A 15171-nucleotide genomic window follows, 5' to 3' on the forward strand; every position below is an offset into this window, starting at 1 on the left:
TCCTACTATTAACAGCTTGGGCAAATTTACCCGAGACAAAGGTCCGTGCCTGCTGCAAGAGTGCTCGTCGACGTTTTCGGATCGTAGTAAAAAAGCGAGGAGGAAATGTGGAGTGACATATTAATAAAAGAATTGAATGATAATGTTTAATTACTTTATGTTTATACCCTTACTCCGCAACATGCTTCGTTAGGCCTAAAAAAAGCAAGTTACAGAGTCCGCTTTCTTTCCTCTCACCCGGTATATATCCAATGAGTCTTGCATCTCGCAAAGAAGAGTTTAAAAAATGGTTGCCTTAACCCAGGTTTGAATGACATATCAGCAGATATGTATGGTTTCTTTGTCATTTCGGTTAACAAAGTTTTGTATGTTCTCACCGTTCTGGCTTCAGGTGTGCAAAAATTCAGGTGTGGAAATTTTACGGTGCTCATGATTGCTATTTTTAGCAAATAAAATGATGATTGGAGGATTTCCCCGCAACTCCCACTCGAGCCTCCGTCAATCGACGTTTCTTCACCGAGACCTTTGTCCCCGACAAACTTGACGGCTTTAACATTTAATCACTCGTACTTTCGAGGCGTCATAGTTGTTTGCCGAGGGATTAAATTATAATTCCAATTCATTTAATCATTAAAAGAATAGCTCATGCAATATTACAACTTAATTCGCAGTTACAATTTTACTCATTGACATGATTAAAAAAATGCTGTTTAGCCTAAAAAACTCAACTTTCCTAGATTCTCTTTTCTAATCTAACAAAAGACTTTTTGAAAACTTAGAAAAGTGTTTTTTTCTGTCTCTTGTATTTTTCGTACCTCTACTGCATTAAAAAGCACCCCATTGACCCCCCCCCCCAAAAATTGTGCTGATCTCATCAGACAAGTGCTACCGAAAAGAGTCAATATACTGTACTTCAGGAACCTCTAAACACCTGGTTCATCAAATATTATCAGGGAACGCAATAAAGCACGATTAAGATGATAGGAAGAGATGATAACACGGTTGTAGTTTAGTATTACCGAATTTCGAGCTCACAAAATCATGAGAAAAGTGTTTTGATTTGATACAAAATCTGCAGTAGTGGTTCAAAATGCATAACCTCCGAAGATATACGTATGTGTTTGAAACGATGCTGTTTAGAGCCATTAACGCATATGCTTTTGTCTATTAATGAGTTATTATTTCTTTTTTATTTTCCTTTTATAACTTACCACTGGGAATGGAATTCCAAGCCCCTAGAGATGAAAATCCTTTATTTCTTATTCTGCTTTATGTCATAATATGTGATCTACCGACGACTTAGAGATGGCCAATCTGGTTAGTCCTTGAATGTCAGGTTGATCAGAAATGTTTTTAAATTTTTTATCCAAGTCTGACGCTACCGGATCAACAATACCTATGCATTCCTTGCGAATTCTAAAAGGAAGCAAATTTAAGAATAAAGGATCCCGAGAAACAGGAGAGGTAGACTTACATTTTTCGAACTAGCCTGAATTCTCGGGGGCTTGAAGGTGCTCTCAAAATGCACATTAAGCTTCGGCTGTCACTAGAATTGACCCCAAATTCTGGGTTGGGACAAAGCTCATAGATGCTTCTTGAAAACGTCGAGTATCAGATACCTTTCGTACCTTCTCTGAACACTGTACGAGAGCTCTCTCATTCCTGTGATGTTCCTAGTGAAACATATTTGGACTTGTTCGACTTTACGACTGAATTGATGGGAGCCCAAACTGGCAAAGTATATTCAAGATGTGGCTAAATATAACGAATGCAATTCAAATTTCAATAAACAAAGCTTCCAACTGAGTAAGTAAAGTGTTGACGGCTATATATCGGGTTCAATAATGAATATGTTCCAATTTTAGAGAATTTTGATCTTCATGGGGTGTCAAATTTCTTGTTAAAAAAACAGCACAGCAATTACTTCAATCAGTTATACCTTTTTTATTGTTTATTTTGTTTGTTACGAAGTCAGCTGGCAGCTCTCTCGCTCTCCCATCTGAATGATAGGTGTCCCAATTGAGGGATATCCCGCTTTGTCGTCACAGCCAACATGAGTTATTACTTCACCCTTGGGAATGACCGCAGGTGCGCCCATTTAAGGAGTTAAGGCAGCAAATCGAGCTGTAATCTAAATACCGCAGAAAAGCTTAATCTTGGCAAGGCCAGGATCGAACCAGGATTCGCCAATTGGACAGCGGATGTTCTACCAATACGGTACCCCAGCAAGCCAACCTACCTTATTGATAAATGTAAAGATTGAAATGTGTAACCTCATGAGAGGAGAAGACTAATAACGACGGAATTAGGTGTAGAGGCATTGCAACTAACTTTATTTGTTTTCGCACACAGAGGTACTTTTAGGGTTTGGCTAACACAGTAGCACTACTAATTGATCTTGATGCTATAAGTAAGAAAAACTACCAAAAAATAATAGATTTCATTGGAGGGACGAAAAGGAAATTGCAAGTCTTCCAACTAGACAGTTTCAAAACTTTGTTATTAAAACGATCGATTTAGGACGGGAAAACGTTGGGATAACGACGTTTAATGACTTGATTCGGAATTAGAAGCTTCACTGCAGATGTTGACAACATCATTTACGTGCGGGTTAGAACATACAACACTTGACAAATTCTGTTGGGACGAGGTAGGTACTTGGATGTAGTTAGCGTGTTATTGTGATGTTCCAATTACGCACGTCACAGACCGACGATGAACACCGTAAAATGGGTTTGATTTTTAAACCAATTGAGGGCTAGTTACTCCACAATCTGGATCATTCAAGTCGGTGTCTTGGAATCGATTACCTTCGGCCTGAAAATGAAAGCAAAGCATTTAAAGTTCAGTGTCTTAAATCATTCAAATCGGCATTAAAACTTTTTTATGTGACACGTTTTAGGTTCATGTACAATACGTAATTTCATAAGTATGCGGTTAAATCCGGTGTACGTTGGTACATGGGGAAGGGGACATTTTGATTTACCGTGGAATAGGCTTTGATAGGGGATCGAATGTTGATCTTAGTGCTATTTGTTAAACAATCATACATTTGCCTTTTTCAAGAGTTCTCTTTTTGTATATGATTTCCTGGTTATCAACAATTGCACACGGAAGACATAAAAAGAAACCTTATAGTCTTTTAAAGAGGTCTCTTTAAAATCAAGACTCCACAATAGTAGCAAAAGCACAATTTTGGTATACATTCGTAAACATAAATCAATTTGTACGTTTTTCGGAATAAATCTTCTTTTCTCTCAATACCAACAAAGGAGCATCGAAGCGATTATCCGAAGCTGGTGAAAGCTATATCACACTAATCCAAAAATATGCACTATCCTAGCAAGGTTGTCCAGGGTTAGTTCGAGACTTATGTGCAGTCCTGGCTCCCCCATATATGCTCCCTTCTTCATTGGTGGATTAGGTTGGATCTGGGCATTTTGCGGAATGCAGCAACGTTAATTTGATTTCATCTAGCTGGTAACAGAGCCACAGTGGGGACAATGCCTTAACAAGTTTCGGCGGATATACCCAAGCACAACTAGGAAATTTCGTGACTTGCAAAATCATAATTGTTTTTAGTAACGTTATGAAGCATTTAGAGCTTTTTTTAAATTGTACCAAAAAAAGTATTTCAAAAAAAAAAAAAAATCCCGGGGCATTTGTAATCAGGTGAAACGGAGGCCATTTGGAGCTAAAACTGATCGAAACAGAACGTGTGACCCCTTAAATCTTATTAGCGGTTTAAAACGTTGGAATACGAACTGTGAACAGGTTACCAGGCGAAATCGGTCTGCATAAGATTAGAGCAAATTTGAGTCCCTTTTCACAAGAAATCAATAAAATAGAACATTAAAATCATTGCATTTTAACTCATGTGACTCTTATAGCAAGTAATTGTAAAATGGTTCGTTCTCAAGTCATTACGTTAAATGCTTATGTTGCTAAGCAGGAGCACGCCGAAGAATCAAATTACCGTAGACAGACCTTTGACTACCTCTCCTCACTTCCTTAAGGCAGATTTCGAGCCCAAGGCTTGGTTATAAAGTTAACCCATTTGGCCAGATCTCTTGACAGTAGTACATGCTAGTTTTGAATCAGATGAATGGTTGTTCTTCTAGTTGCTAGTCCATATCTCTAGCATGAAGAGGGTTGTGAAGGCTTATATTAGTAGATCCAATCTTACCAGATCAGCAACAGACAATCACTCGAGTATGGAATAAAGATCAATAATAAGTTTGCTCTCTGGATACTGTGCCTCCCAAACATAACAAAGCCTGTGATACATCATATCGTAATTTTTAACCACCGTGAGAGCGAATGGATCTGGTGTTGCGTGGTCAAAAAAGATGTCATTACTTTCCTGGATTTCGACGACGCAAACATGAAACGTGAGATTACATGGGACCAACGCTAATTAGAGTTTTGAACCCTCGACAATGTACTAAAGGCATGAGTGAGTTTATTTTATTCATTTGTTGACACGTACTTAGTCCAAGTTATGGGACAGCTGATAACAAAAACGAACACATATGAAAGTCTCTAACTATGCAAAAGCGAATTTTTCCAAGGAAAGAAGAATGGAAAGAAAATGTAAGAGCCTAGTTTCATTCAAATGTGTTAATGGTCCATGCGACGATCTGAGGGTAGCTCTCACACACTTTCAATAAACCCTAAAGGAATCGAGATCGATGATCAACCCACTATCACACTTAGATTGATCTCCATTACATCCAATGAATCGGATAGCAAACCCATCGGAAATAATCTCATGGATGGAGACCTGTAATAGGAGGATTGGACATGGCAATTGGCGAAACTAGGCCACTTTGTGACAACAATATTTCAGTTCCCCAACACATTACAAGGGATGCTACCATACGAAATGGAAAAGCGATGAAAAATAATATATTTTTTTTTGATAAAATCTTAGGCTATGTTGCTTTGAATGACAGTTTCGAAAGTTTCTGGTTTATGTAGAAAATAGTCTAGAGTTTTAGGAAAAGGTAATAAGAAACATTATAAAAAGTGTGCAGTTTGTCCTCAAATAACAGAACCTTCCTGCCTGTTTCCATTTATGCATTTGTCTAAGAACTTTGACAAAAAGTAAAACCGTCCTAGCTCCACTGATGTCCACTCCTCTAGTTAAATGTCTCTCTGTCTCATCAGACGTATTAAGTTGCCGATATTCATACAACAATAGGTCAAAAGTCCTGCAGATTTTGGGAGCATTGTTCGGATTATGTTGCTGAAAATATGTCGTCTTTAGTTGTCAAAAGTGAATTAGATGCAAAGGAACATTATTTCAAGTCTAGACTGCTTTTGCTCGCTTTCATTCGGTCCATGGTCATGTGCTGTGCGAGGACGAATCTGGCCTGAGAATGCATTGACGTAATGCAGCAGAATGGATGATATAATAATTCATATGACGGGGACAATACAATGAGGAAAAAATGTTCTTTTTGTCTCTTACCCTTGACAGATTATCCGTCAATCAAACTTATGTTCCGAATAGGTAATGCCCTACTTTGTCGACTAGCCTTCAGCACTATACAGACAATTTATTCTATTCCGTGAAGAAAGTTACTTGTACTTACGTTAGTGGCAGAAACGAAAAGTAGAAACCTTTCGCTGTTGAGACCGCTGTAAATTGCTGTTCAGCCTTGTATCCAATTCCCCAACGGAGTTTGTAACCATGATCCTCATTTGTGCAGGATTTGATATGTCTTTTTTCGGACTTCCTACCCCATCAGTTAAAAATGAAATGTTTCATGTCACATTTAGATTTGTATTACAATGATATTTGATCCACCAACGAATTAGAGTTGGCGGATCTGCCTAGTCCTTGAATGTCTCACCTCAAATTCTTACCTAACCCTATTCTGATTGGAAACTGCGAATGCATGATGAAATATTAGAGCAGTCATTTCTTGTTGTGGGACTTTCTTTGTCGCAAAACCCAAAAAGAAATCCAATCATGGGCTAATGATGAATTGTCGTATTCATTTAAAAAAACAAAACATCACATTTACAAATCAACATCATTAAATCTTTGAGCATCTGCTAATGAATCATGACTGATAACCGAGAGGTCCGTGAAATAAGTTATAGAAAATGATTTGTTCCTCTATTTACGATTCATTTCCCCCAAAGAAATTTGTACAATAATCTGTTCTCTGATTTTCAGATTGCTTGTATTTATAAGCCTTAGGTGAACTGTATTCACTTAGGTACATTGACAAATGATACTTCGAACCTCAAATTACGAAGAATTCCTGGATTCTCAATCTCATTCACTGAAATCATGTGCACCTCATAAGCCCCCCCAAAATACTTCCAATTCTTCAAACAGTAAATATGTACAAGACTTCGTGACCCTAAAATATTGCTAAAGACCAATGATGGACAACGGACAGATTTGTCGTCATGTTTCCAAATCAATGCCAAGAAACCAGAGAAACCATTTAGTACTCACACTTCTTGGCCGAAGAGACTTCATTTCCACACATTCCAGGATTTCGACCGTTTCATCCAAGTCGGTTTCTCCGACTTTATTCCAACTCTGTGACCGAATGCTGAATGCTGACGCCCCCGAACTTCTCTGCAGTAAGATCAATGGTTGGTTCTGACCACCATCTGGTCCCGATTTCGCCCCATTGAGCAAAGCCAGGTTATTTTGACCCAATAGCTGGGACACATTGGTGGTTTGATGCCTTCGTAAACTGTCCGACGAGAGCGTGTGATCGTGTGTCAAGCACAGCTTGTGGAAGAACATTTTGAAGTGGGTTGAGCACGTGCAATAAACGAAAATATTGCACGACGAATTGGTCAGGATCAGCAGATTGGAAGTAGCCTCCAAACAGACCAAATGGATTGGAGGGAGATAGGATTTGTGACTATCCATACACGCCGAGGTGATGGGAGCCTCAATCACTGCTCGGACAGCCAAGTAGATCCGCAGAGAGTGAGACAGGATGAACAATGAGCACAGGGTGACAAAAACCACGGCCAAATTGAGCTCGCCGTGATTATTGGAGTTGTGCACGTTGATACGGGCCTTGAGAATACCGCTGGAAAAAGAAGGGTTCATTGTGTTTCGTTTGTAATCATAAGTTCCTACCATATGGTGAGCGATTGCTAGACGAGAAGCACAAAAAAAAACTTTCAAATGCCATCGAAGAACAAAGCTGCTTCAGTTGAGATGAGGCTGTTTCCTAAGTAATTGGAAAACTTGATTGTTCAAGTTCAAAGCCGCTTTTTCAAAAAGCCGTCCTAAAGTAGTTGATTTAGTCCACAGAAGGAATCAAAAAGGCTTGCACAAGTTAATCATGGTCCAATGAGAGCTGCATTTGGTACGAACGGTATCAGATACTGTCTGCTTTCAAAAGCATCCATGAGATTTATCTCACCGTGGTCTTGAGGTCAATGTTCTTCAGACTGAATTTTCGTTTTGCAAGCACCTTCAAGTGCTCAAGAATTGAGGCTAGTTAAAAATAATGAAGTGTCTCTTTCTCTGGCCTTCTGGTGGCTTAGTTTGCTACCGTCTAATATTCGTAAGGAATACGTATAAATTGTTGATCCCGCACCAAGTTTTAAGTCAGATCCAGAAATGTTTTGACCCAAATTTGAGACGTGCCAACTCTAACTCGATGGTGGATCAAGCCCATATATATAGATACGAATAGAGATTTAAATTGGGATTTTTGATTTTCCATCTTGAAGTGCAGCAGATAATATTCCTAGTAGCGGAAAGGAAATCCGAAAATGGGTATTCCCCGTACCCAAAATAGGTTAAGGAAATGATTGATTGATCCAAGGTCAAACTAAGACCAGGTTTTGAACCATCTAGCATTGATCCATGGATTTTTTGTTCGATATTACGGTACATAGATGTGGAATGATAGTGTGCCATGTACTTTGTACGATAGACATTTTGGTCACTTATTTTTCCTTTAATCGAAATTTGAAGTTTACATTGACAAGGACGTGAGGGAAATTGCTCGGTAAAGTTGCCTCTGCGCTCTTTTCACATGTTCCAAACACTTGTTATTATATCACTATTTTCATCTCCGAATCGACCCAGTTCCAAAATCTGAGCTCGAAATCCACAGTCCGCTTCAAAGTGTTCCAAATGAGTTCAATCAAAGACGAGCGACGAGAGACTCACTTCATCAATACAGGCTGCAAAGTCCTATCTGAGTCACGCTATCCTTGGATCTTCCTTCCTTCCTCTTGTCTTCGTTTGTGAAGTTTGAAAAGAAGATGGGCTTAAGAATCCCGTATTCACTCCCTCAATCAAGGCTCGGTCTTACTTGGAGCTGCTCAGGAAATTTGATTAAATGACTCAAGGGCCAGTACCATCATTTCGCTGGGGCCACAAGATTCTTTCTAATCCTACGTCTGCGTGATGTGAGAGCTGAAGTTCTTCCAAAAGCAATTCGTCAGGTGAGTTTACTTTTTGTTGTTTGATGTAAAGTGGAGTGCAATTGAAACGGCCGTAGAATACAGAGATGCGTCTTACTTCAGGGAGGTTTCAGCATCGTCAGAGGTCAGTAAAACGAAATTTGTTATATTCATTTGAAATCATTGAAATAGGGTGCATCTATTGGATTTCAAGGCAGCAGAATTGAAAACATTTTTATTGACTTGGGTATTAATATACGTAGAGTAAGGAACAAATATTTGGTATAAATCAGTATGAATTGTTTGATTGTTGGGATAGAATAACTTGTGAGACTTTTTGGGATTCAACAATGGTTGAGCTTATTTTTTGATCAATGGGAAAATAATGTATTTTAAGGAGGTGACATTGAAGGTCGAAAAATAACAATTCTGAAAGGACATCTCTGAAATGATTAGTGGTAACGCAATATTCGTGAGTAAAAGAGGCAAAAACAGTGTTTAGAGTGCTATTTGAGTTTTGATGAAAATATCCAGGCACACGTTAGCCTTTTTATAGTTCAAAAACTCATAAGAAACATTTTTCATATTTTTTGAATTTATGTGATTCTTGCTCAGACAAAAGAATTTCAAACCAGAAAACATCCATAAGCCAATATAAAAAAACGATACTATTTGATGGAAATTATGAGCACACTTACTTAGCACTTCAATTGAAATTAGCATATTTTCTGTTCAGTTCAACCACTCCTGAGTTATATGGAAATTAGCGATCATGTTTTCATGTGTTATAACTCCAAAATCCCCCGGTTATATCTTGACACAAATACCCAGACAATTCCACAAGAAAAAGGAAAAAAGACACTTATTTATTTTTGAGGTGTTGAAATTAACTATCATTAATCGTCTGGGCATTCGGAGGATATCATAACACGGGCTTTTTAGGGCAAAACATGTAAAAATAGGATCATTTATTCCCATAACATAGTAATATGCTAATTTGTATTCAAATGCTAACCAAGCGTGCTCCCAATTTCCATCTTTCCAAAAAGGGTTTTTACAGTTCTATACATGTTTTTAGGTGTGTTAGCATTGAGTTTGAGCTAGAATCACGATAGCAATGCAATCAAAGTAGCTTTTGCGAGCTAGAAAAGTGACAAAATGTGCTTCAGCATTATTCCGCGTAATATCAAGGAGATGATAGAGAGTTTAGGAATAAAAGTAAGAGTAAAAATGAGTCGAAAAAAAAGAAGAAGGAAACTCAGCACACAAACAAAGCATCGTCATTGACAGAAAGCAGGTCACTCTTAAACGAATTTAGAGTCTTAGATTGATAAGGCCTTTTAAGCACCCTTGGAATCTACGTATTAACATCCTTTTCCGAACTAGTAGAGAGCCTTGAATTAAATTGGGGCAATGTCAAGAAATTATGTCGTAATTGGCCTCATATCAAGTTTACCTAACTATTCATTAACTTTTTTTAATGTATACATTTCGTCAGTGTTGTACCATTTCTATAGATTTTAGTCTTTGTTAAAAGATCACATTTGTAAAAAAGCAATGGTTGAATGAGGACGTTGACAACCAGTATTGACGTAACGTCATTTTCAAATCCAGGAACATGGATCAAAAAAACGCAATTGTCAACCATACCTTTGTTTTCGATCGACAGTACATGCTTTCCTTTCTAAGCTTCACATTGGAACGAGAAATGTAATTATGTGTAAGCACATACTCAAGAAATTGTACCTTCCTTCTCTGTCATTTGAATTTCAACATTATTACCCTTCATTATGATTACTTGGTCAACTCAATTTCTTTCCTGAGGAGAGCATGGTGCTTCTTCTGGTTTGAAGTTCTTCTTGGAATTTTTTTTTAAGGTAAACAAGCAAAGAGGAAATTCCATGAGTATGGCCTCCTGTTGCGATCACAACGGCCTCCAAGCTACACCAGGAAATCGATCACAGTTGGCACAGGAGGACAAAAGGTTATGTTATGTCATGGACTTCTAGAAATAAGGACTTCTAACAGTTATCTTGTCAAATCTGCCTTTTTGAGGTGAGTCCCCTTTTGATAAATTTTATCGCTGCAATTAAAAGCAAGTTGTGTCAAGTATCTAATTGTAAAGTCGTTGGTTTCAAAGACGTATCTGACCAGAGTGAGGTTGAAGGTTCAAATTTTATGTGGTAACTGTCACTGTACAAGATTTTGGGCACAAAATTTGGCCAGGCTTATTCATTTGCCCGATCTTTTATTCCTAGTAAAGACTAGTTTCAGAGAAAAAAGGTTTTTTAAAACAATTGGTTCAAGATGGTCTTAAGTTCATTTTCTCACATATCGCCATAAGTTTCTTCCCAATGACTGCTTCACTTCGCACGCCTAGAAGAACCTTAACCTAATTCCCGAAATTTGCCTCTATCACTTTGATAGTAAATGATAATACAAAATTAATACATGGGAACCTTGACAGATAGCCGAGGAAATCTTGATTTTAGGTACTGATCGATAAGTTAATCAAAATGTCAGATAATCATAATATCCGGCCACCCTCAACATGGTTGTAGGGCATATTGAAGGAAATCTGACCTTCGACAGGCAATGATGCACGTTCTACCCACAACTCTACAGGGATAAGTCCTCGAACTTACATTTGTAACGATATATTGTTCTGAACTAGATAGAGGGTGAAACCTGTTCACAACAAACAAGGGCAAAGAGGCAAAGGCTGCACGAACGGTTTCCTCTGGAATGTGGTCCCAAGGTCACTTTACAGCGGTGAAAAAATCAGCCTTGTTTTTTCTGGGCCTTTTGTGGGCACCTAGACAACAAGAACCACATGGAAAAGTCCAAGAGATTTAGATCCGGTGCTCTTGTCCAAATAATGGTCAACATTTCCCTGTCTCTAGGCTTGAACCTTGAGTTACCATTGGTGCATCTCTTGTTCCTAGTAATAAGATTTCAAGACAACAAGAAGATCATTTTGAATGACCTTTATATCAATGGAATTCAAATCTTTTGCCACCTGCCTCACCAGAAACAGACCTTTTTTGATGCTGAGCAATATTTCGTTAAAACCGTATGTTGCAGGACTTATGGCCGTCCCTGTGGTTCTTCCTGACGTAGGTACGAAAATATATCAACATAAAATAGAAGATCACATTTCTTCTCGGTGTATGAATACGTCGTTGCTGTCGGGCTTCTATTTCATCTGCTGGACCTTGCTAAATCGGACTATTTTTGGAAAATGGTTATCTATGATGGTTCAACAGATTGTGCTAGCCATATTGCAAAGATCAGATAGCCTATCATTCGACTGAATTTGGATTTAAGGGCCATTATCTATTGCAGATAAGTTATATCATACTTTTTAACCTCGGAATGTCTATCTCTTGAGTATATGTGCTTGCTCTTCTCTTTTAGAAGTCATTGAGGTTGGAATGCGATGTGGTGGGGAAAAATTACCAAGTTGTCTTTTTCTGCTCTTTTGAAGATGAGACTGTATTGCAATTTGATCTAAAGTTTTAGTCCATTGTCTTTTGTCATATTTGAAATTCTAGCGTGAGTCGGTAGAAAACGTTTTTATCTTATTGGGTGAAGTGCACTTCAGAAAGAAACGTGAAAAGGACTGATGGGGGGAATTGAATTAAGGCCTATGTGCTTAGTGTGGCCCTTTTTTGACCGAATTGTTCAAAATTGAACAAACATTTCTATAATTCAGAGGTCCAACTCCACTTGGGCCTGAGTTGTTGTTCCATCGAAAAAAGACAAGAAAAGTAATAACTAGAGGGTGAATTTGAAAGTTTTTCACATAATTTGATGTTTTAGATTTACGAAGAACTTTTTTATGACTTTTGTTCAAGTATCATGTTTCTCCTCAATCTTGACCCGGAAAACTATTATTTCACCAACATAGCGCTTTCATATGAGATCGAAGAAAAATGATTGTTCTCATTAACTTCAAAATTTGAAAAAAAATATCACTAAAAAAACGCGAAACTGTAAGCATTTTTTTCAAGATATTTTCAGCGACCGGGTTTGAACTCTCATCACCGGAGGAGAAAATTCTTACCTTGATCACCCTGCCACTTAGACCGCTCGGCTAAAACAGTTCCAATCTATAGGCTATAAAAATCGTTTCTAAATGAATTTTAATGCCGGGAAAGTAAGTTCATCACAAAAGAATTGGATGGAGCTTCTATGGGTGTTTTTTTCTGTTGGAAATTTTAGGCATTGTATCAACAAGCAAGTTGTAGAAAAAAAAAGATTGGAATTGTAATATCCAGAACATCCATTAGTGCAAAGGTGAATCTAATTTCAAAATGTACACAAAATAAGCATTTGACATTTCATTGTTCTGGGTAGTTAGGTTTGATAAGAACTAAAATTGAAACAAGGTGCAACCCTCCAGCATGTTTTTTTTTCGAATGGTCCAATGTTTTAATTTTTGTAGGGGAATACAAAATGAAGGCATATCCAGTTCTATTCAAGCTTGCAGAGCAAGCAACAGTGCCAACAACTCAATGTTTTGGTGAGCAACAAGCAAACATTTTCATGTAATCATGATGCCTTACTTTTTGTAACCATAACTCTCAGAGGTGAGTTGTTATATCCCAAAGTTGGAAAGAGTCACTTTTGATCTCACAAAAATGACATTGCATGGCTCAAAAATATCATTTTCCAATTCGCCCTCTAGTGATGATAAAGACGTGTTTTTATTGAAAGTTGATCAGCAACCATTGTTGATACTAATCTGATTGAATCAACTCTAGCTACTAGATGAAATTTAAATGGAATCTTATTTGTCAGGATCCTGTGCCACAATGTACCTTCTCCGGTAATCAATAGTCCCTGCATACACCTCGGTCAAACTAGTCGGAGTTTTGAATTTGTCGGATGCTTCTGGTTTGCAGAAAAAGAAACTATTCAATGACAAACGACAAATGCTTTATTTTGAACACAGGTTGAATGAATCCTTATGAAAGACCGGTTGTTTTGCTCGTAATTGCTATTTACTCACGAATGAGAGCGCCTTTTATTTTGTTGGAAAGAGTAGGCCGAAATTGCGCAAATCGTTCCTCTGTGTGCGGATGATTACCACAAATAAGAAAATACGGCTTGTTTGCTTTCCATGGATTTAGGGTCTCAACCCTTGGGCTGATCTCACCATTGAAATGGACGGGAAGAAGCCATTCCTTGAACTGATTTTTTTCGCAAATGTAGATGAATGATAAGACATATTTACGTGATAAAATACATCCCAATATTTCAAGAATGCATGCAACATAAGGACACGTTCTCATCCAAAGTATTCACATCTTGACTACACTCCTTCCAAAAGAAACTTTCAGAAGGAACGCTAACCTCATGGAACGTCTTCATAAATTCAAGTCCCATTTTCGCTTATGCAGTAACTACTAAGCCCTGTTTGCAGTGTGTGTGTCACTCGCTCACCGATATATCTTGATGTTGAGGACGCACAGAAGAATGATTGGAACCACAGTGGTTGTGAGGAAAGGGTGGATAATGAGGCTGTGCGTGTACCACCAAATGAAGTTTGGATTCCGGCGAATCTCTGACAATGTATATTGGGACGAACCATTCACGAAATGGACCTAGAATACATCATGTGGGAAGCGGTCAGTTTTGTGTTTGCTCGCTGAAAGTGGTCCATGTTGTTTGTTAGAATGGTTATGATTCAAGGAGCTACCAGGATTGCATCAGAATATCGATTGGGATGCAGGGACTATTTGCATTGGGCACAAGGGACAGAAACGGACTGTTGTGCGTATATAGAAAAAATACTTTCAAAGCGAGACTTTCTTATCTATCCATTACCTCGATCTCCAAGAACTTTGGAATATTCAAGACCAAGGAGAATACAATCACAGGTAAGACATACTTCAAGGCTCGGATCCCCGGTGAAGTGTGGACCAAGGACTCTCGGTAGCTGTGGGGTCTGCACACGGCAACGAATCTGCAAAGAAATCACTCAATATAAAGAGAGACCCTACGACAAGGTAAAAACTTTCTTCCTTCTCAAACCGACCGATGGATTTTTTCGTTTTCCAAGTGGAAAGATATTGAAACCTGTTTACGGGAATTTCACTCACCATTGTCATATTTCACCTGTTTACGGGAATTTCACTCATCATTGTCATATTTTACCTGTTTACCACCAATCTTTCTAGGTACATAATCATAAACTCAATACTTTGCCTTTTTACACAATATCGTCAATGGGAGCCCCAATAGGGCTTGTCAAGTGAACACGTTCATGAACAGCTGACGTTATTCCATGGAGTAAAATCAAAGACAACATGCCCAGCCAAACCGCCTTGCGCATGCATTGAATTTTCACATTTATTCCATTTTATCTGCTTGTCTAAGCAAATAGCTTTGTGGCATTGAGCCAATTTGATAGTACTCACCGAATTATACCAAACATGTTCATCTTGTTGGGTTTTGTACAACAGCTCATTCAAAATCACCCGATTATTGTAAATTCAATGGGCGATGATGCGCATTGACTGTGACGTTTGTCTTAGTTCTCTCCCAAAAAGCCCAAAATGCAACGCATCAAATACGAGAAAACAGGAGCGAGAACCAGTGAGCATCTCATCAGAAACTGAGATGTCACACCATCAGGACCAGGAGAACTTGAAAGCCTCAAGTCCCTGATGGCCTCTAAAGCATCTTGATCTGTGACTACAAGATCATCTAAACGCTCAACTTGACTAACCTTGTCAATCTCAACAGACTCATCTTCAGAGC

At 38.3% G+C, this 15171-nt stretch overlaps 1 protein-coding gene across 1 annotated transcript in view; it reads right to left on the minus strand.

The window, feature by feature from the left end:
- Window positions 1-2353: 2353 nt before the first annotated feature.
- LOC131883660 (FMRFamide receptor-like) overlaps window positions 2354-15171 on the minus strand; it is a 29382-nt gene continuing 16564 nt past the window's right edge. The window contains exons 3-6 of the mRNA XM_059231174.1: window positions 14236-14374; window positions 13852-14012; window positions 6476-7070; window positions 2354-2817 (exon numbers count right to left, since the gene is read on the minus strand). Of these exons, the coding sequence (XP_059087157.1) occupies window positions 2743-2817; window positions 6476-7070; window positions 13852-14012; window positions 14236-14374 (970 nt within the window). The 3' untranslated portion in view covers window positions 2354-2742. The remainder of the gene's footprint in view (window positions 2818-6475; window positions 7071-13851; window positions 14013-14235; window positions 14375-15171) is intronic.

Source organism: Tigriopus californicus, chromosome 7, assembly GCF_007210705.1.
Source record: "Tigriopus californicus strain San Diego chromosome 7, Tcal_SD_v2.1, whole genome shotgun sequence".
Classification (NCBI taxonomy): domain Eukaryota; kingdom Metazoa; phylum Arthropoda; class Copepoda; order Harpacticoida; family Harpacticidae; genus Tigriopus; species Tigriopus californicus.